Genomic DNA, 23,669 nt, shown 5'->3' on the forward strand with positions numbered 1-23,669 from the left:
AAGTCGTACAAACGAGCCGAAGCCGAGCTGATTGGTCGTCTCGAAAGAGCAAGAACTGATCGTCGATAAGAATCTTTACTTTTGGAGTAAAGCCAGCAGTTTCGTCAGGTCAAAATTCGGTGTCATTGTGCTTCCGCGCTGCAAAATGGGGACGATTAATCGAGTCCATTTTTCCTAGCTCTATAACGTTATCTCGAGTAAATGGGGCCGAAACTGCATACAATTCTCGAATATACATTATTCATGAACGAATATATCATCAGTCGAAAAAGTTGACGCGAATACTTGGAATCCTCCAACAGTATTAAAACCAACAAAATGCAGGACTAAGAAAATATTTAGCACTCGAAACGAATCATGAATTGTTCGATAAATTGAGAACAAAAATGCATGTTAGCTACAGGATTAAATGTTCGTACAATGGGAACATTCTTTCCAAATAAAACACACGTCACATTTCGTATTCTCACTTTCGACTTTCCTCATATTTATTAACATTATCTCACTTCTTGCTTGTCTGACTTACGTCTAGATAGTTATTTTTGGGTTTTCCCCTTTTATTTTTCTTCGGCTTGATTTTTTCATTTCTTTTTTCAACGACAATAAATGTGTAACATGAATGGGAGCAGTTTGTAGTGGTATATTTACGTATGAGATAGTCCGGTGGACACGAAGAATGTCCTGTCCGTTGGTCATTTCGACGAGGCCACCCACTATGCTCAACATTCATACATCATATCGTTCGTTTATCGTCGTTATTTTAATAGGCGCCAGTTTAAATTAAACGAACAACTAAAAGAGAGATTAACGAAAACAAAAGAAACGTTCGGTTTGAATAAACATTCATATATGTATAGATATATATATATATATATATAATAATAGTAAAAATAATAATTAATTAATATTTGATAACATCGTGATACATATATAACTTTACATATATTGGTTGACATACACTGTTTCACATACATTCGAGTTCTCTTGTGCGTTCGTTTTTCACGAGATTTCTCGTCGCACGATCGTCTTGTATATTCCGTATAGTCATTTATTCACAATTTATTATATCACGCACGCAATAATATTCTTTCATTCGAAGCCTCCTCACACTCTTAATTCGTCCTTCGTACACAATTGAGTCTTATCGAGTAACGACTAGAATACAACATTTCGTCGGGGAATCGATCCGATTATTTCAATGGATCAACTTATGGCCGTAGATTCTCGTATTTCCGAGGCTTCATTTTTATCACGAGAAACAAGACGAATCGTCGGATTTTATGACGACGCGTCCTCGCGTTTGTTTCCAGTGTTAAGTATTTTTATTCTCTGCTACCCTGCGTCGCAACAATATTCTTTATTGAATAATCTTGGCTCATTTGTCGCGTTAACGATCGACCCTCGTCAGCCTGTTGTGCGATGAACGCGCCGTGAAACTGACCTCGGAAGTCCTCGGGTCAAAGGCGACGCGATGCGCGCCCGCCCTGGCGTGCTACAGTCATCTGGAGTCACTCTGGGAATGAACATTGTGCTCGGAGCTCGGATCTAAATCGGAATCCTCGATTGAAACTCCGTGATGAGGCACACGAATAGAATAACTTGGGCTTCTTTCGGTTCTGCCAACAGGAACATGAGACAAAAGCTTATAAGCTGAAGGAAAAACGAAAAAAGAACATTTGTTAAAGGATAAAACAAACATTTATTCGAATAATTCGTCCTTCGTGACGTTTCCATTAAAAAAAAAACCAAAAATCTCACACTCCCACCGGAAGCACTCAGCTATTGACTCAAATATTACCTGGCCGCTGCCAACTGGCTTCCGTCACTACCGCGTCGCAGGCCACTCCGTCCTCTCGTGCACAAACAATTGCATATTATCCTCTTGAACGCGAACCTGAAGTCCTTGCTGAATAACGCGTAGATGCAGGGATTTATCGCAGAATTACAATAACCGAGCCAAAACAAGACGCTGAAGACCGTTGGGTGGATGCAGTTTGGACAGAAGGCACGAACTAGATACATCGTGAAGAACGGCAACCAACAGAGAACGAAACCACCCACTATTATCCCCAGCGTCTTAGCAGCTTTTGTTTCCATCCGGAATCTCTTAACCTGCAATAAATAAACCATCACACTCCAGTAAATAAAAGTGCTACAGGGTCGTCGAGTCGCTGCCGCGTCTCTCGATACATCATCATTTTTATTATTTTTTCGAGATCCCTTGAAACTGTGCTTGGAAAAGCACTCAGTGAGATTAAAAATGTTTGAAATATGAAGATGGAGAAAAAGGGTTGGCGACAAATATTCAACGAGCGAATCAAAGTTCATTTTTAATCAGACTGGACATTTTGGAAAAATTTTACTCTTTTGGAAAATTTTAGTGATTTTACACGAGACGATGACAATGTCTGAAAGTTGCACAAAATTTTGAACTATTTATTACAGAACTTGTCGTATGTACGAATTTCAGTGAATACAGATTTGAATCTGTTTGAGATTCGAAAATGAGATTTACTCTTTCTCTCTCACTCTTCCCCCCGCGCTCGCGTTTGTTGTTCGCATGTTTGCTTGTTTTCGTCATCTCAAAAACAACGTACTCCTCCTCTCGGCGTTCATTTTCCACCGTTCCGTTTCCACAGGCATATACATCGATGTGCAATTCAAATCGAATAGCGTTCGGAATCGAATGAATCCTCGTTTCGTGAATCGAGATCAGCGGTGACGGTATTTTGTTTGCGTCCACGTTTGTCATCACACCAACCGAATCATTAATTCGTTGGTTTTAATTGAATGCGAGTGTTTAAATGCAACTACTTTTTCTTCTAAAAGTTTTTCCACCCGAATTAACGAAGCGAATATTTACATTATCGTATAACACGTGCAAATATCCATTCTTTGAATATTGCCCCAGATTTTTTCTCCTTATTTGTATTCACACGAAAAACCGTTCATCGCATTCGTAAAGCATTCGGAGATTCTTCGTTACCTGGGCTTTAATGTTCCTTTTGCCCATTTTCATAACCCGTGGCTTCTCCTCACTGCTCTGACTGAGTTCTCGCAGAGAGACTTCGTCACCAGTCATTTGGCTTTCGCAGCTGCTCCTCCTACTGGGTCTTTTGTTGCTGCCAACTCGATTGATTCCGCCTACCTGTGGAACGACGAACAAATGTTAAAGTTAAATAGAAAATTTAATGAGATTGCATTTTAACGAAAATTCAATTTTCAATAGAAACTTTTTCACTTCATGCCGAAATAAGTTTTGTGGGAACGGTTACTGCACGTTCAAATTGTACAAATTGTAACGTGAAGTCGTGTCGACCCCTCTCAGCACAATTGACGATATTTTCATTGGAAAAACTTGGTTATTTATTGACAAAGATTGCCATTTTATGCCGCATTGCATTGCGAGCAAAATTATTATTCGCGCAAAATTCTCTTCGCGTACGAAAAATAGGGCGGATTGAAAACGTTAAATTCAATATGCAGTTTGCAAATGTCCTCTTGTGGGAAACTGTTTGACCTCTGTGTGCCCGACGCAAACTGAGAACAGATTGAAAGCATTCAAATTCAAGCTGATTAAACGTTGAATCGTAGCGGAGTAGTAACAATAAACGCGTGTTGGCTGGACCAGTTAATTGAGCATATGCATAGGAAAATATGGGCATATGTGTATCGACAGAGGAGAGACAAGAAGAGAGAGAAAGGGGCGGGGGAGGGGGGGGGGGGAGTATTTGCGTATGGCTATTGGGCGTCCATCGTATACTAATTGACCGGCTTGTTCCATCGGCCAGTTCTATTCTTCCCTGTCCGAAATATCATCGGGAGGGTTCGCTTCGCAATGTACAGGCTTTCCCAAAAGTCATGTTCCCAACATTGGAGGCAGAGGAATATTCAGTCTCGGAAAAAAACGTTCTCGCCTAGTTTTTTGCCTCCGAGGCATTGCTGATGGAATTCCCATTGAAAAATTAACGTTTTGTAGTCGATGGCGGTAGTTTTTAGGCATTTTAAGAAACAAATGCGACCCTTGAATTCCAGTAGCGACTTTTGGCACGCGCTCGCAGAATTCAATCACAAATTATACCAATAACGATGGCCATTCACTGTAAACGTTATTTCCATGTTTTGGTATCGAAGTTAATGGCGATATTATCATTTTTCAGCTCTGTTTCTCCTGCCTGCAAATTCATCGAGGTTGCCACCGTCATCGATCACCGTTATTGGGAATCTTGATTCACCCATAAAGCTAAAAAATGGGAATACATTGAATCTGAACGTGTCCCTCAATACTTTCTCGATTCCTCGAACTGGTAACCAGTCATTATTTACAATAACTCGGTTCTCCGTTGAGATACGAAAATTTTGAGCTAATACTTTTCTGTTGCTTTTTTAACGCTCTACAATTAAGGTCTCTTACATTTTTTCCCTATCGTTCATCGTTATTGAGATATCGATCGAAAAAGTCCAAATTTAATTCCATTTTGGAGCGTCGGGCGGCGCTGCAGGCAACTTTGCGGTGCGCTAGCGGGCGTAATTTTTCTCGAAATAAAAAAATAAAAAAACGAAATTGTAAGTCCGAGCACGTTCTACAATTTTCATACTGAACTTTTGTTCGATATCTATCACGAGAAAAGAGAAAATAGCAAAAAAGCAAATTTCGCTACCTTAAATTTCGATATTTCGATCGATATCTCAATAACGATGAAAGATAGGTGAAAAATGTAAAGGACCTTAAATATAGAGCGTAAAAAAAACAACAAAAAAGTATTCATTCAAAATTTTCGTATCTCAACGGAGAACCAAGTTATTGTAAAAAAACTGAGTTTAAGCCTTTTTTCAAGATGGCGGAAAATGCACATAGGAAATCTTGGTCGACAATTTAAAGCTAAGCTTTTCTAGCCCCCCCACATCATATCCAAAATTTAGCCTTCTCGATTTACATTCGTTTTCAATCCTTTTTCCAACGCAATGCCAAAATCTCGGTCAAAATGAACGAAATTAATTCCGACGATTTCACCTGCGAGGTTCTAACATAAGTCCGGCAAGTTTATAAAACCCGAAGGGTTGAGGATCGGTGCTGAACGGAATTTTCGCTTCGCTAAGGTGGTCAGTAGTCACGTCCGAGAGTGGTACGACCGCAATGCCAGTGACGAGTGACGAGGCGAGTCGACGCTTTCGTAACGTTGCTACAGAGCTTGTAACTACTAGAATAATTGCAAGCTCGAATGTGAAGAAGAGAGAGAGAGAGAGAGAGGGAGAAGCGCGACGTTTGCATTACAGGGGATCGAGCTACAGTGTCATCTTCTTCTTTTGTTCTTTTTCTCTTGCTCAATCTTCCACTCTTTTTTTCAAATTTTTCTTTTTATTCCTCCATTTTTTATTGTCCCACTCGTCTTTTCCTCCATCCTTTCTTTTGCTCTTTCATTTATTCCCTCTTTGTCTTCTCTTCTTCGTTCACTTTCTTTCTCCGAGTTTCTCATCCCCACCAAATTTGACTGCATTTGTTTTCTTTTTTTTCTCACTTCGCTCTACCTTTTTACGAATAAACGTAAGAAAGAAAAATGCTCTCGGAGCTTTCAGTTTATTTCAATCCGATAAAATGCACCAAATGTTAGAGTACTTTCTTCCCCTTTACTCTCTCACTTTTCACGAGATATACGTTTTAGAGCGTATCTTTTTGAACTTTCTCACTTTTTTTTTTTTCATTTCTACTTTCCCAGAAGTAAAAGGCTTCTCTCCAAAAAAGACTTCGCGAGAAACGAGACGTCGCGAAATATGTTCAAACGTCATTTTTCGTCCATCGAAAAATCTACTCGGCTATAAAAATAAATAATAAAGTAGACAAAAATGGTTCCCTTTTTCCACGCAATACCGTATGGTTTCATGGAAAACGAAATATTATCGAATTTTTCTGACACTTCTGAAGTTGTCGAATATTCAAAATAAATTCAATAGAGCGATTAGAAACTATTGAAAAGAAAATTCTGAACTTGACCGAATTGCACCCAAAGCTCTGTGTGCAACCACGAGCAATCGAATTGAAAATGTACGCTTCGCTTAAACTCCGGATAACGAGCTCAAAAATGGCCCTGCGTTGGATTCAAAATAAATTATTCGAAGCTCCAGATACGGGGAATCAATGAGAAGAGACAGATCGATTGGAAGTGTTAGTCGACTTTGAGCATCCTTGGGAAGTCGATGGAAAAATATTCTTCGTGGACTTCGACATGGAAGAAAGTGCTACTTTTCAAAAATATATTCAGGAACGAAAAAGTTGAAGATTCGAAGGGCTTTCGAGAGAGGAAAATTCGGTTGACGATTGTATCAAAGCATCTTAAGAATTGAAAATGTCGAAAAATAAAGACAAAAATAGGAGGATGAAAAGGGAATGAAATGTCTCAGGCTATTATCAGTGATCGAAGGAATCTCAGCGAGTCTTTCGAGAACGGTATGCAGGAAGAGTGTCAAGTACGTAGAGAATGCAAAGCGAGCGATCCGAGATGGGAATTCAAGTAATGCAAACGTCCAAGTCCCCTTCAGCGTGCAAATTGTTGAACGTTTCTCAATCAACGTATTGCTGCACACATTTTTTATCGCTGAAAATTCACGGTATCTGGAAGGTTGAAGTTTGCTCGCACAAAATTGAGAATTCGAATGATACTTGACGGGTTTATTAACATCTCACTGGCAGGGCCTCCGGAGGAAAAAAATGTCTTGACTAATTTATGAAGTTCGAGATTCTCGTGAAGGCTCGTCATGAACCGCACTTTTTAGGGCAACCTGTATTTATACGAAATAAGCAGAGTTCTCATTCGAGCCGAAGGACTGGGACGTTTGCCTTGCGCCGTCTTTCGCCGCCTCGTCGAAGCTGGAGGTTCGACAAAAAGTGTGCAATACGAAGCTCGAGTTAGCAGAGCTGTGAACGGGGATGGGAAAAATCCGAATGTAAAACTTGTTGCATGCACTTTTTTCGCGCTACCGCTCGTGGGATTGAAGCACTTTTCGAATGTCTTCGAATTCCATCGAACCGAACAACGACGAAAGACAAATTTACCTTCAAATGGGTGTTTTTCGAGCTCGGGCACAACTGACTCTGCGTTTGTCCGTTGCTGTAGTGGACCGAGACTTGAGAGCATCTGGACGGCGTGCGTTCGAGGGTATTGCACTTCGTGTTGAGAGTCTCGGTGCTTGGATACGATACTGATATTTTGATTCTTTCACGTCTCACCGAACTTCTCCCGGATTCGGGGCTCCTGGGACTTCCGTTGTTGCTGCTCCCGTTGTGAACGCTTCCGCGTCCCCTGTGTATCCTCAGCGTCAAACGTTGCTCGTCGAATCTATCGATCACCAACAAAATTTATATTTCATGATCGAATTACGCACTCAATTTCATTACACCATTATCGATGGAGCTACAAATTAATCGAGTTGAAGATATCCGCAGGCTTCTCGCCTACATCGTTTTTTGTTACAAACAACATTATTTTTTATTGTTGAGTACAGGCGTGTATTATTTTTCACAGTCCTTTCGCAATGATATACGCTTTAATAGCTAAACGCCTGCGGTGCATTCTTTGCCTTCCTCATTCTCTCTCTCGCTGCTCCCTGCTCTCCTTTTTTATGTCTGAATCAATTTCAACCTTCATTTCGAACGTTAAATACCGCTCCTTGCAACGTGTATGTACACAGTAGAATAAGAAAATAATTCATGCAGCCTTCGCCTTTGATATCAGAGCAAGCCATATTCTGCTATACTATTTATAGTCAACTCCTTTGAGCTCCGTATTTACCAATATTTACAAATCATATAACCCATCTCCTTGGGTATTTCGCAGACATTTCTTAGGGTGGGGACAAATATCACGTCGTACTTTCAATCGACTTTGACAGCTTCGTTTTGATGAGGCTGAACTTGCATCGTTTTCTAGAGCAACGAGCACCTTGATTTTCGACTGAGCGATGAATTTTCAGTGCGGGTATTAAACTCCGGAGTTCTCCGAGGATTCAACACTTGTGCATCGACGGTTCATTTTATTTTCTCAAATAATAACAGCGACTCACATGGATCGATGAAATAATAAGCACAATTGAAAATCAGTTTAAAAAAAGCAAGTTGTCACGCGATTCACCGAGTGCATGAACGAATTCAATGGATTAATCATTATTTTATCTTTTTTTATATAAATAAAATAAACGAATTAATTGATGATTAAAGATAAACGGAAGTGAGCGTGTGAATGGGTTATTCACACAGATTATTATTCGCCTTGAGTAAGGAACTCGAATCATCGTGAGCCAACATCAAGACGGAATCACCCTTCTCGTTTTTCCTATAATTAAGAAGTTCCATGCTCCTTGTAATTACCAGGTTTATTAGCTGTATCGCAGAAGTTTTTGAGAGCGGTAACTCGGATAGTTAAGTAGAATTTTGAATGAGTACGAAGAAGCGAGGAATTCAGGTCGGAATCGACCGGGCTGGAGAAATTCGTATCAAATTATGATATAAAAAATGATGAAAATTGTGATAAAAAATTCAAATCAAATTATGATAACTGTGGATAAATAAGAACTGTCGAGGGTGGCAGAAATCAAAGGTCTGGAGAACATTAAACTGCGAAATCGAAAAGTTTCTTCAAACTCGTCATACACTTTTGATTTTTCAATTCGTCAGAAATTGAAAACCTGTTTGTCGAGGCTCGTGATATTTCGTACCAAAGGATGGTACAGAATGAAATTATGATGCTTAATTGTACTGGTAATTGAAAGAATTTTTCGACTCTGCATTGCCTGTACGTTGGAGGCAATTTTCTCTTAAAAGCATATGGAAAACGGTAATGCGAATAATATTAATGAAGGCTCAGGCCAACAAGTTTTCTCGAAACTTTGATATGTTGCCCTGTACTTAGTTCGAGAAACATTGCGAGAGAGCGGGGCAGAGAGAAAGAGCAATTAACTACGAGAGTAAATTCGAATAAACTGTGATTCTACGACTGCTTCGAGAGTTGGTTATTTTGAATTTTTGTTTAAAATGTTCCATTGAGGTTTGAAAGCTTTTCAGCATTCACTACGCTCCATCGAATCATTACATTCTATGATTTGTCCTCGAAGCTAGGAAAAAGCAGAGCTTTTTATTCCATTTCGATTTATAGGGGAATGGAAAATTTGCCAAAGTGCTAAGGTAATTGGATAACTTTCCGATGTTTCGATCACTTTTTCCCAATTCGTTTTTGCAACTAAGTTTGTTTATCGTTAAAAAGAAATTTCTTGTGAATAAGTTTGTACCTCGAGCCCAGCATCTTCGAGCCCTTCGTCGTCCGGAAGCCTTGATTGATCGCCTTGGTTGTAGATACCGCAGCGTTGTAAATTCTCCAGTAGAAAAACAGCATGACTAGCATCGGTATGTAGAAGGAACCGAGGGCGCTGGAAGTACGAAATGATACAAAAAACTCCGTTAATTAGTAGAAGCAAGGGAATTCGAGTGGTTACGAAATGGAGAAAAGATCAGAAGGGAAGCGGAAGGGATAGGAAGATGTCACATAACATTTTTTTATATTGGAATTAATTCGGTGAGCGTCGACGCTATTTTACGAGTAAGAAAAACGACTCTAAAAAAAGTTTTGAAGGAGCAAAAATATGGCAAAAACGGCAACTTTATTTCCAGTTTCATTATATTCGCCGCCGTTTTTTTGCTTCGCGATGCAACTGAAAGGAGAAATTTTGACAAAGAAAGTTTTTCCATCGTTCGTTCTTCGATCTGTTAGGGTAACTCCTGTACTGCATGCTAGCCAAATGAGTGCTAAATTTTCAAAACGCCTGTAGACCAAGTTTAACGTACCGATTAAATTCGTATTACAGCATATCTTATTAACACGTAAAAATATTAAAAACGCTAGTTTTTCAAAACCATCAACCGATAAATGCAAATTTCCACGCTGACACATTTTCACTGGTATTTTTCAAATAATTATCTGAGCTTTTTCATCGATTTTATTGCGACAAGTCTCATTTTGTTCGTCAACCGGTCCTCTATGAATCCACCATGTAGTTGTTTTTTTTAACTCGATCGTTTCGCTGTTGCAGCTAATTGTTCATTAAGTGAAAAAACTTTTTCATTCATAATTTGTCTCAGGAATGAGTTTAAAGGAAAATCTACGTGGTGAATTCGTAGAGGATCAGTTGAGGAAGAAAATGAGACTTGGTGCAATAAAATCGGTTAAAAAATAGAGATGATTCTTTGAAAAATAGCTGTGAAAATGTGTCATTATAAAAATTTGCACCTATCGCTTGATAGTTTTGCAAAACTATCATTTTAAATATTTTTTAACGTTAATAAAATATGCTTGAATACATATATCTACTAACAATAAGTTTAATCGGTACGTTGAACTTGGTCTAAAAGCGTTTTTAAAATTTAGCACTCATTTGACTAGCACGCAGTACAGGAGATACCTTAAGAAATATTTATTAATAATCGAAATAAAAAATGATCGGTCGAGTCGTTGATCGAAAATATAGCAGCGGATTGTGCTCTCGGAATCCGTCATCCTTTTTCTGGGAGAGCCCGTAGAATGTTGAGAAGCCCCGGAGACTACTTGCGCGCCCGAGTGTCGGGAATTCGCGAGTCGAATATTAATTGTATCTAATCGACATTGCTGAGGCGGCATACGTGTTAAGGGAGACCGCTCGTGCACGAACTCTCAGATGTTTCCAAGTTACACGAGCGGTAGCTCCAGCCCCTAAAGAGCCACAGGCATACTGTGGAAATTAATGCAGCCCCAACAGCAACAGGAACATACGCGTGCTCTTGAGCTTCCCAGTCACGTTGATCCCGAGCACTTAGCAGCAGGTTAATTCTCCAGTTATAAAAGAGATGTATTTTCTATTTGAGGGGGCAAGAAAAATTGAAAACTGGTGATTCAAAGTCGCGCACTCTTCGGTCAAAGTGGCAAGGTTTTAAGTAGCAAAACTTCTCGATTCAATGGAATACGAAAAAAGGTAAGTTCATTTCGATGTTTGACTGAATTTAATTCTCGATTGTCCGCACGGAAGACCGATTGCACGCGCATAAAGTGTTGGTCGCGGTAACGCAGAGATTGCATTGACCAATTTCGAGCAAAGCGACGAGGGGGTGCGTGGAAAAAAGAGGGTACAGAGGTGGGGATTTTTTCTGATTAATAATCCACGTCTGAGTGGGACATTTGAGAATTGCGAGGGCAAGTGGATTGGCAAAAGGACACAGAGATAAAAAAATGAAGAAGAAAAGAAAACGAGCACGAGAGACGCACAAAGAGACGAGGGTGGATAAAATATCGATCGACTCCGCAGCGAGGAGGCTCGGGAACGGAGGACCATGAACGAAGGAAAGGAAATTAGGAGAGAAGAGGAGAGAATTAACTATTTTTTTAGTTTTACCTGTAGACGACGTAACCAGCGTCATTGGTGAGCTCGCAGATCCACGGACAAGGTTTAACCGGTATGAGAATCGTTGTCGTGTTGTACGGTCCGCTGTGCCCGAACGTAACATTGTGCGGGGGATGAAGCTGCGCGCAAAGGCCCAAAGTGTAAATAGAGATAAAAACGTAAATGAGAGAAAGAGAAGAAGAGGCACCATTAGCGAATCAACATCCCGAAGAAATCCAGCATGTTCATTTATTCATTCTTCCGGCTCTCGTGCGGTTACTTTTCCCTCGTTTTTTCTACTCCCCCTTATCTTTTTTCCTCCCTTTTGTAATGTCTTTGTTGGAAATAGCGAGAGTAACCTCGTTAAGCATAAAAGAAGAGAAGAGACTCGGAAGAACGGATTAATTAACCGACCCGTATCCCCGGCCGTTAAAGGTGTACATACCCTCTGGTCCTTCCAACCAACGAGGGGCGGGAAACATATGACAAAGCTGAGCACCCACACCGCAGCTACTAACAGTTTTGCTCTTTTCGGTGACATTATCTATGGACACACGAATTATACGAATTCATTTTTCATTTTTATCCTTGCTGGAGGATTTCACATCTTTCGTTAGTTCTCTCGTATGCGCTGGTTCATTATTTTTTATTTTTCATTTCTATTTTACCACTTCATATATTCGTTTTCATATACCAGCAAAACGAAATTCGCTTAGGATTACGTCTTGTTGGATATCGAAAATAAAGGACTTTTCCACTCGATTTTTTTTAGGAACGGCCACTATTTACGTCATTCAATTGCGATGGCCTCAATTGATTCGTGCGATATATCGATTTATTTAGGACAGCTAATGATAATGATCCGATATGATAGGACGACTGTTAGAGGTCATTACGTTTCATGGTATACTCGAAACTACGCCCACGTCAGCTGGGAACGGATTAAACATTTTCTGCTCCTTCTCTCTGGCTCTTTTTATGCTCCTCGTTGCAAATATTTACTCGATATTTTTTTGATTTATTGCAATCGCTAACGATGTCTGCACACGATTTTCTCTCGTTTTATTTATTCACACTCGTGTGTGCTCAACGTTCGTGCTCTAATGGAACAAATGATGGAAAACGAGACCTCGAAATCGAGAAATTACTGACTGAAGATCAAACAACAATCACAAAAAGGTTGAGGGACTGAATTATTCTATTCAATAATTTAGGCTTGAAGGTCGTTACTTACAACTGAAAATAATCGCATCCACGTTAAACAAGAATTATGAGTTTAAATGTTTAATCTTGAAAAACAACCAGAATAAATGAACATTTCAGGTAAATTGATCGCGTGAATTCAGCGAGTTTGTTAAACGGTAGATCAAAGTTTCAACGACTGTTTTCGAGCAGGACTCGATTATTTAATGCTGCGTCGAAAATGAAATGGGAGGGAAGAAGGAAAAGAAGTAAATGTTTGAAACTCATGTCTGCACAATTTAATGGTTGGTCGAGTAGTTCGAATGTAAATAAACAGGAAATAAAAAACGGTCGCTCGAATTGACAAGAACCGCGGAGCAAATGGGAACTCCGAGGGATTTTGAGCCGTTCAAAGAGCATTGGCGAGGGCGTTCCGAACGCCTCCGCATCCGGAGGTGAATATATTACTACCTACTGGATTCAAAAGAGCAGAGGTGAGGATGCACCGAATTTCGGTATTCCACCATGTCTATGCCCCGCGGAGGTTTTATCGAGCGAAACTTTTAGTGCAGAAATGTGCTTTCGCACGAGATTTTTTAACGCGGCTTTTGCATATATTTTTTCTCAAATTACCATTGACTTCGTTAGAAAAAATATCGTTGGAATACTTTGCATAAAATCTCGGGACGATTTGATTCAACGAAATTCAACGAGCGTGTCTCGTCGCTCCGCGGCAGGATCGTGACAATTTAGTCCGGACTTCTTCATTGCAATATTTTATTTTCATCACGTTGCAATCTCAAATTCTCGTGCGTTTCCCCAAAGTCCATTTATTATATTCCGATCTCAATTACGTTTGGAAAGCCTTCGATATTCTCTCACCAAATACCTGTTTTTTCTACGGTTTACATACAAGAAAGTACAGCAGCACATGGAAGATGCGAAATTGAGTGAGATATAATAAACATTTTTTAAACTAGAGATTCGAGAATTTACACTGCGCTGTTATGAATATCCAATACCCTCGGAGAGACTCTCGTCGACCTGCGGGGGTGTATATACTTACAAGCGATTTCCCGTGGGCTTGTATCAAGCGTCGTTGAGAGCTAAAGCCAAGGGCCAAAGGTTGATTCGAGTGGATTAATCTCTTCAGTCATCATGCAGAGTAAATTCACTTTTATATACTTGAAATAACCTCGATGCGCTTTGAGTATTTTGTGAGCATGCACATTATTACGGTCTTTGAGGATCATGTTGGATATTGAGAGAGCCAACGGCTTGCCATTGGAGCTCGGTGATTGTTTCGAGTGGGCTGAATGAGCTCGTCAATTATTGCAGAAGAGCCTAACCCTATATTGGAGGAGCTAAAGTTCGAATGGAAATCTCTGGGCGTAATTTTGATTGATTACGAATTTACCATGCAATCGTAACCCCCTTATCAAATAAGCTTCTGGTCTGTTGATCGGTTGAGGAACGATTTTGAAGAGTCTCTTTGTACCAAGGTGACATTTTTACAAGATTTTATAAGGCAATTAATGATTTTTAATGCCTTTTCGTCGTTGGAGGGATCGGTTTCTATCTAAATTCGATCGATTTTTACTTCCGAATTAAATATATAAACAGAGTTATTTATTCGAAATTGTAAATACATTTTTTCAGCTTATCTTTTGGCGAATGAAATTACAAGCCGTTAATTAATCGGGGATCCACCACTGACTGAACCCGAAATTTCCTTCGTACCTCGCTAAAATACCATAGTTTTTTATGTAAAAGATCGTTTTAGAGCACAAAGGGAAATGGATCAAGAAAAAAGTGTTGATAAAAAGCTGTGACAGGAATGGGCCAAGCCAAGAAGAAACAAAATGCCGAAATAATGCGAGGTTATGCGAGTGCTCAGTACCAATTTCCTTCGATCTTTAACGTGACGTATCTTTATTACTGGTACGACAATCGTCTCGATTTTTTTCCCAGACCTTCGTTATACACTTCATTGTTATTGTGTACGTTTTTCATAAACTTCGTGAGAAGCGTTCATTCGTAATATGGAAAGATGAACGATTTTTTACGTCTAGTTCCTATAATCATTTGTATTTTTTTTCATATTTAACATACGTTCTTCATATTTAACAAACATATTTAACATATGTTGCTTCTACGCAACATGCGCTTCCAGGCCCAATAAAACTGCATCGGTCAGTAAGGTCGGGGTTCTAACTGCCTATTTCCATCAAGCAAGGTTAGATTGCACCTTAGATACTCCTAAACCAAGAGATAAACTGCTTTAACTCATCGAAATATCAATATGAAGTCGGCGTTTCATGTTGAGTTGGCGTTGTGTGAAAAGGTGCTTTAGTTATCGCAAAAGAAAAGTGGGTATACATTTTTTTTCGTACTCCAAACGTTATTTCCTTTCAAAGGGAAGCTAATATGATGTATTTAAGGTATTCGGTGCTAGATTCATTCGTAAATTTTCCTGATTTTGCTCCCCAAGGACCTGGTGCTGCGCGCAGCGAACATTCAAAAATTCATATTTCCCAACAAAAAAACCGAAATGTCACAATGGATTCGGAAACTAGAAAATATTTTGAGATAAAATTATGAAGGGAATCATTTTCCGTCAACGCGAAATAGGTCTCGGTCTGAGAGGGTTAAACACGTTTATCTCAATAACCAATAAGAAGAGCCCTTCAAAATTTGACACGCGTGTCAGTCGACTACCATTTAAACTCTGTGTAAATTTCAAGACTTTCTTAAGAAAATCGTTTCGTGCATGAACTACCTTGAAAGGTTTGTAAGAAGTACTGGAAGCAACGCGTAGAAAAACAATTGAGTGGGAATGAGCGATTTTGAGTGATTTCAGTGTTTCTTAAATTCTCGTTGGTAATATTATGGCGCATGTAATGTTTGTATTACTCGCTTGAGACGTAAATTACCTGTGGATAACTGACGGGTCTCGTAACAGCTAAATATCGATCGAGACTTATAGCGCAAAGATTGAGGATCGAAGCGGTGCACATCCAAACATCAACGGCAAGCCAAACGGAGCACCAAATATCACCGAATATCCAGACCTGCGGAGAAAATAAGAGCATTAACAGCGTTTAAATTCGAGCTCGTATTTTGCACGATTAATATTGACATTCGTATAATGATTTTGATAAATCTGACTCTCGAATGGATAAGTCGGGACGACGACAGTTTTGTTCGAATCCTCAGTTGTTGGGCAAAGTGGACCGCGAAGCTCTTCGTCCTAAGTAAACGCTTTCGAACGTCGCTTCGGTTTGGAAGCTTCGGGGGGGGAAAACGTGAGCTTGTTGGGTCAAGGACGAATGAGGTCGGACGCTATTAACAATCAAGGCTCACTTTTTTCGTACCTTCGAGTCTCCGGAATCCTTGAATTTACGTGTTTTATCCAATAAAAAAATATTCCCAAAGAATTTGGTGGGGAATATTTAACCGATTGTCAAATTTCTTTATCATATACGAAAAGCAAATTTGACATTTTCTTCAGGCTTTTAATCACGAAATTTTTCTGTCAACGACTCTCGCGAAAATATAGCGTTGAGTCACAGACACTTACCAGGCACTCGAATGCCTTTTTTCAGCTACTACCCCGGTGTATTTACTCACTCGAGCGAACCGAAGACAGTCGAATATTGCAAAACAGTCGCGTATTTTCCTACTCTTTTCCCTCGTTATTTACAACTCGCAATATTTTGGAGCCCCCGCAAGATTTATCATCGCAATGAATAGTTCTGTTGTATAAATGAGAAAGGGGCTTCAGATTTTTTCGTGGGAAAAATATGAGACGCCCCCTCGAGGGACGTATAATATTTCAGCCTGCTCACTCGCCACCGCCGCTGCATGCATTTTTCATCTTTCTTAAACAAAAGCCGCAGTGGAAGTAGAAGCAAAGAAGAAAGATGTGGTACGTGTCTGAAACTTCAAGATCACTGCAAGAGGACGCGCCATGAAAGAATACGAGGACACGAAAAATCTACAAAAAAGGCTTAAAGACACCGCAACTTGAAGAATACATTGTGCACTGTGACAAGATACTCGAAGCGATCCTGCGTGTACGCGATGATATAGAAAATTCTGGACGGAAAAATAATATCGTCCAATGTGCTTTGCAATTACTTGTTCAGTTTTTTTTTTACTCTTGTTTAAGGTATTCCTTTCGCACGAGCGTATTTTTTGATGGCGCTAACCTCTGAGAAGTCGCGGTTGTATGGGAAAAGCTTGTGCCTCTGCCATCTTTCCAACTGCTATCGTTGACATCTCTTTTAAGCATTCGGTAACCCTTTATTTCCATCGTCGCTGTGGATTCCTTAAAATTATTTCCATCTGTGAGCCACAGTTTGTATGAGGAATTTAGAATTATTTATTCTATGAATTATTGAATAGAAATTTGGCGATGATGGAACTCGACAAGGTCCCGAATAAATTTTACGATTTTTCAACTTTTCATTCTTTATTAAATGTTCGATAGCCTGAACTGAAATTTCGCCAATCTATTCGCACGCACTTTTACTTGACTGTTGCTTAAAATCAGTTATTTGTAGTATATTCGGGTTCGTGAAAGGAGTACCTTAAAGAATCGTGTAATCTTTCAACCAAAAAATGAGTCGTGAATGTAGAAACATAACTCGAAAACGTTTTTATTGTTTTTTCGTAATTTCATTAAAAATGTGAAACTTTGTTGAAACAGCTACGAAGTATTATTCAATCGAGTCGACAAGAGTTGCCAGAAGTTGAGCTTCGCGGAATTGAGATGTTAGGTCCCTGGGGGACGGACAATCCATGTTTTCACTCAAGCCCTTGATGCTAGTAAATTCAGTGGCGAGAGTGTCTGGAAAAGACGATTTTGGCGCAGAGGGGAGGGCGCGAAAGTTGTACGATCGTGTGGTTTTGTCAAGTGGTCTCGTTCCGACCACAGCATACAGTTTTCTTAAGTTGCAAAAGTATCGTGTACGCAGCCTCCGTTATGTAAAATTACAATTTATGCTTTGGGTGCGTGAGAAGTCGGGACTGAAATTTAAAAAGCAGCTTCCTCGAGACAACTATTCAGTCTTAGTCGAAGACCTCGAAATTCATGTTCAATTTGAAAATCACCCTTCGATCGGGTGACGACTTGTTTCGAAATCACTGTTCATCATTATTCGGGCAGAACTTGTTCCAGTTTCACAAAAAGTTAAAAGAACATTTTACTTTCTCGTGTTCACGCAAAAAAGCCAAAGGGAATTGCGTGTCACAATAACTCGAAATTCGCTCCAACCGTTTTAATACCTGCTGCTCATCAGCAGTCATCTCCCGGAACACTCGGATTTCTCATTAGTATTTCAACACTCGATCCACTGAAAAACCTCTTCCCGGGCTAGTGTGCTCGAAACTATAACCCTTAGAATCTATTCTGTTAACAACTTCTGCTAAATTGGTTTTTACGATCGTTTTGAACAGAAGTTTCGATAATTCGAGTAATGCGGTTTTCATTCAAACGAATCGCGACCGTCGTTTCCTTCATCGGACACAATCCTGCGCATTATTCTTACGAAACACTTCGATGAATGTCTACGAAGAATTATTATACGAATTGGTACAAACTTTCAAAATTCATACGAAAATTCGAGTTACCGGAATAAGACTGAGCCTCCGTACGGAGTTTGATTGAAAAACAACTGAATTTCAAACTAAAAAATCCCTGTAATTATTTAAATGCTTAAAAAATCATCGCCACTTGCATTCAGTCTCAATTTGTTTGTCAAACGATTTTAAAACAATCGTTAAATCCGTAATAAAAAAAAAAGAAGTCCTGAGTTAAAGAAGATCACGCGTTACTTGTGATTCGAAAAAGCAACTGAACTTTTTTCCTCTTTTGATTATCAAAAAAACCGATAAAAATTTATTCTCGCAGTTATTAAATTCATGTGTAACTTATTTTTGTTGAGATTGATCAATTTTTAATACAATGATAGCGATTTTAAATACTTTCCCAGTAAAATCGTCAAGCAAAATGTGACAACAGCCATTTCCATGTCTCTATTTTTAACCAGCTGCTGGCTCATGGTGTTGTCAAACCTTCCGCACCGTTTGTGTCGTTATAACTCGTCAACCTCAAATAAGTGTTTTTCTTTTTCCATTCCCAAGTGATTTTCACCGGTAAAAAGGCTATCTCAGGCCATCATTTATATCTAAAAACATTACATTTTCTTATTCTCGTTTTTGGCTCTTTAAGCGGTTGACCGGTGAACTTTTTTCCAGTTTTTGTGCCAAAACTGGTACGAGCCAATATGTTACCGAAAATCACAATAATTTATTTCTGAGGGTTTTCGAGGTTGCTGATTCTATTTTCATGTGATAAAGCATGAAATTTTCGCGCAGTGAAAAATTAACAAATTTCACCCTGAACCCTTATTTTTCACATTTTTGGGGGTAGCGAATTTTGTTTGATTTCGATGAAAGAGTCCAGTGTGATAAAAAAAACTAAAATTTTCATATCATATAGCATGAAAATCCATTGAAAAAACGAAAAATTTCACCCTGAACCTTCGATTTTCCCCATTTCCAAGGGTAGTGAGGTAAAAATTAAGTTCAAAAATCGACTCAGCGACCCAAAAAACCATTCTATACCAATTTTTGTCCAACACGGTTGAAAATTGAAAAAGTTATTTCAATATGTACACATATGATACAAAACCAGAATGGGCCCGACTTTTATTGTACATATATGATCCAATACCAGTCAACCGGTTAAAGTTGGGAGGATCTTATTTCATTAATTGTTTTCCCGACAAGTATATACGGTAGATTCTATAATATAATTCCGAGAATAGATGCACGCCGTATATTTCTAGCATATTTCCAAACGTCAGGGAATTTTCACGATTTCCATCAGATTCGCGTGATCTTCTTTAAACAACCGAAAAATGACAGTTTCTCAAATAAATCGCGGCGCGCTACCAAAAATATGAAAAAAAAAAACAATCTGCAAAAGAGATCGCGCGCACATAAAATGTGGGAATGAAAGAGTAATCGGATGAAAATCGGGTGCTACACGAGGAGAGATTCACTGGTAGGTGCGGATATTCCGTTGCGCATATACGCTGGTCTTACGATATAGAAACGTGTGTGCTTGGTATATAAAAGAAGAGTGTTGCTGCATAGATATGAGGGTACTTAAATCACGAAGCTCATCGACCTAATGGATTTGATTCTTCTCGCTCTTGCATTTGCACTGCGATAAAGAAAAGGGATAAGAATAAAGAAAGAGAAGAGGGGAAAAATGAGAAAGCAGAAGGCCAGCAATATACGCGGAGGGGAGGGGGGCAGAGAACATCGACGAGAAACACAAAAGCCTCGATATAACAGAGAGCGCCAAGTAACAGGATCGATCGATGAGCGATAACGGACGAGTGTGCACGATAAAAAAGCAGTGGAACAGCATTTTTCTTTAGATTCTTTTTTATCCTTGAAAATGTTTGCTACGCTACCGCGAAAGCTACTCGCACGTGTTGTTTTTATATATTCAATATCGAAATTATTCAAGTTGTTTTTTAGCATTGATTTTGCCTGGCCAGGTGGACCGAAGCGAGGCATAGTGATTTGCTAGCCAACTTCAAAGTTGCTTTTCAAAGTTTTGCTGAAACTCGCACCAAGTATTTTCCTTTTATTTTTTCTTAATCCACAATTTACTCATGTCTGAAAAGGTTGCTTCGACCTTTAGATATTTCGCTTGCTTGTACCTTGAAAACCTCCCAAGTCGCGCTGAAAGGCAAGACGGCGACTCCGACGAGAAGGTCGGCAACCGCCAGACTGACTATGAACATGTTAGTGACGTTTCTGAGCTTGGTCGTGTGGTAAACCGCGAGGATGACGAGCACGTTGCCCAGTATCACCATTACGTCGACGATCGCGAGTACGACGAGGGTTGCAACGATACCAGCGCCTGACCACTCGACATCCTCGTACAAAGCGGCACAAGCGGTAACGTTAAGGTCCCGCATCGCCGCTTTCAACGCCTTCGAACCTTATTCTCCCTGGCCCACATAACTACACGTCGCGCCGCTGACGCAGCGCCCTCTCAAACCGCTTTTTTCAACTCGGTCAATTCAAATCTTCCCGATTCCGCTTCTCGTATTTCGTGTTGCGTCTTCGATGCTGATTTCCGTGGAGATTGTGAAGCTCCGGGCATGTCAGGAGGAAGCGAGTGAGGGAAAGTGCTTTCAAGATTTTCTTGCCAATTCCGAAAATCTCATGATTTCGTGACTCTCGATCATCCCCACCGTTCCCGGACCGGGCACTCTCAGGGCCTAGACTCTCAAATACTTTCGAGCTTCTCAAAGTCTTTTGGAACGAAATTCCCGTTACGCGTGTGTCCTCCGTTGACTCTCATTCTCTTCATGGTATTTCTCTCGTTGATAATTTCGCGACGAAAAATTACGAATTTTCCCATTCAACGAACTCTTTGGTTTCACTTTTTGGTCCACTGAAAATGCACATACTTCGACGTAAGTTATTTTTAAAAGTATTCGCACTCGTCTCTCATTTTTGTATCTACTCTTAAAGCCGTGTCCCCGAAATTATGAGAAAAGGGGAATTTATCAAATGACGATTAGTGGTCGATCGATGAGGAGGATTAACGGTTTTACACGCTCCGGATGTTGCTCAAATTTAACTTGTACAGCGAGAAAATATAGATTCTTAAAAGTATTTTATAGTCAGTCTTTCAAACGTATTGTGGTGATATTATTATTAGCATCACTAACATTATCATCAATATTAGTATTATAATAATGATTATTATCAGCAATACGACGATTATTATATTAAGATATTCTGTTTTATTAACTAAACAGAACTTTATTCATTCGAGAGAATTAGTTTTGCGTTTAACCGTGTATATTACGAGCATTTTGTCTATAATTAAAATCACAGCCAAGTAAAACAATAATAATAATAATGGAGAATAATGAGGTTCGAATTACATCACGCCGTTTATCTTGAACGCGTTGCTTTTTGCCAGTCTTTCTACTTAATATAATTTCACGATGGAAGATTTACTCGAAGAATTTCAATTTGATATTTAATTATAGAATATTTCAAGGCAACTTAAACGATTTTTCGATACTTCCAATACTGAAGATATCGTAACGGTCTAAGCGTCCAATTGTTGCTCTGGCGTTTCACCCCTCGTTGCATCTTTTATTGATCACTTTTTATTACGATGTTTTCTGCTTCCTCGGAACCCTGTGCAGTTTTTCTCCTAGATCTCTTCTCCCCTGTTGAAACTTTCGAACACCTTTTTCCCAATATTCACTCTGCCTTGGGCGTTTATCGAATGGAAATTCACAATTGGACGGTTTGCCTCTCCTGATACCTGAAAAAGAGCAAACAAAATCAAAAGCATGTTTAGTGCGAAATTTAGTTTCGTACAATTCTACGATTAAAATGAAATTCTACCACGTGAACAGTGAGCGGTGTTCGACAAACATTTTTCAGACACGAAAAAAAACGAAAAATTAAAAATCCATGGGATTCGGTAGCGAGACCTTGCGTCGTCTCGACATTAAACAGATTGCAAGATATCGTGATAATCGAAAAATCCTGAGAAGCTCTAATCCCTGGTATTGAGGATTCTTTTTTTTCACGCACACCCAACATTGTTATTCTTTGTGTGTGGGTGTTTTTTTTTTTTTCTCTTTTACATTCGCAATCCGCCTCATCACGAGTTTCCCTTGTTCGTGCCACTGCTATACGCGTTTCCGCAAATACAGCGAGGCACTGCGGGGATGGAATGGGAAGGGGATTTTTGTTGTTGCGTTTCCTCGCGTCTGTGTCCATTCCTTCTTTCCCTTTTTTCACCACTTTTTTATTCTTCGGCATCGTCCAAACGTTCTTTTCTTTCGCGCAAGCTATTTGAGCTAAATGTGAACTCACGTACGGTTTCATACGCGGGGCGATTTGTGCGGAAATTTGGATCCAGTTTTTCCCCTGCGCAGCAACGTTCAGTGGTTCGTCGGCAAACACAGGAAACGAACCAGGAACGTGTACACTCGTTTTCCTGTACTCGTTTCCAAAGGGATTCCGCGCATGATTCTCTTTCCTATTTGCACAATTGTTCAGAACATATGCGATGGAAAAAAATGTTTGAGGAAATCACCCGGTGCGAGACACGATGCGCTCGGTGGATTATCCGAGCGTGCCAATGAGCGAGGTTTCCGTAAAAGTTCAATCTGACGACACCATGCGAATAGAAAGCCCCAAGGGGCGGAGGGAGCAAACGAAAAATAACATTACGCACGAAATGAGAATTCAGGGGAAGTGAGTCCATGCGAAACGTGCAATACGGAAGGATTAGTCCTGGGTACGAGACGTTCGGTGAGAGTTCGCTCGGATGCTGGATGGAAATGTAATTTGTGCGATAGAAGAAATAGACAAAGCGACGCATACGCCGGAGAGATGAAAAAGTACTTTCCCGCGATACGCACGGAAGCTTGTCCTGGATGATGAAATAAATGAGAAATAACTTCAAATATGATTTACATTTTAATGGAAGTTTAAGAAAAAAACTTGAAACTCGTACTCGGAAGATCGAATGGATAATTAACAGCTTTTGGGTTAATTATAAAAAGAAATTTCGAAGACGAAAAGTGTGTGGAAATATTTCTGTAAATTGTACAGAGGGGAGCTCGAGGCTTCGCTCGAGTATCGTGAAATCATCAGCGAAATCTCTCCCGCTGAAACGCTGTCTCCAAAACAATATTTCGCACATCACAGCACGCGTCTCTTGCTCCAAGTTTCGGGAATATATTAACGCGTTTATAAACCGAGCGAAAGTTTATGCCTCGGACGTGTTTTCATGCGCGCGAGCCTGATTCGTGGTCGAATCTCGGGACGCGCGAGAGAGAAAAAGAGAAGCCGAAGAGACATAGTTTCCTGATGGAACGTGCGTGACATTCGCGTGAGAATTTTTCCTCCGCCGAGAGATATGCATTATATAATATAACATGAAACGCATATACGAGTGGGTATAAAAGCTCGGCATAAATTCATATCAACGACTCAAAGGACGAGTAGATAATGAAATTATG

At 39.8% G+C, this 23,669-nt stretch overlaps 1 protein-coding gene across 4 annotated transcripts in view; it reads right to left on the minus strand.

Annotated features, from left to right (window-relative positions):
• Window positions 1-463: 463 nt before the first annotated feature.
• The window catches only part of Oamb (Octopamine receptor in mushroom bodies), a 99,194-nt gene continuing 75,988 nt past the window's right edge, over window positions 464-23,669 (minus strand). For 2 of the 4 annotated variants that reach the window (XM_043417287.1, XM_043417286.1), the window contains 9 exons: window positions 20,322-21,955; window positions 15,513-15,650; window positions 11,843-11,941; window positions 11,410-11,537; window positions 9,280-9,417; window positions 7,052-7,334; window positions 2,987-3,148; window positions 1,799-2,112; window positions 464-1,616 (listed from right to left, as the gene is read on the minus strand). In XM_043417287.1, the coding sequence (XP_043273222.1) occupies window positions 1,499-1,616; window positions 1,799-2,112; window positions 2,987-3,148; window positions 7,052-7,334; window positions 9,280-9,417; window positions 11,410-11,537; window positions 11,843-11,941; window positions 15,513-15,650; window positions 20,322-20,582 (1,641 nt within the window). In that variant the 5' untranslated portion in view covers window positions 20,583-21,955 and the 3' untranslated portion in view covers window positions 464-1,498. Of the gene's footprint in view, window positions 1,651-1,798; window positions 2,113-2,986; window positions 3,149-7,051; window positions 7,335-9,279; window positions 9,418-11,409; window positions 11,538-11,842; window positions 11,942-15,512; window positions 15,651-20,321; window positions 21,956-23,669 lie in introns of all 4 variants that reach the window. The other 2 variants (XM_043417288.1, XM_043417289.1) reach the window with 2 other exon arrangements.

This window comes from Venturia canescens, chromosome 4 (genome assembly GCF_019457755.1).
Source record: "Venturia canescens isolate UGA chromosome 4, ASM1945775v1, whole genome shotgun sequence".
NCBI lineage: Eukaryota > Metazoa > Arthropoda > Insecta > Hymenoptera > Ichneumonidae > Venturia > Venturia canescens.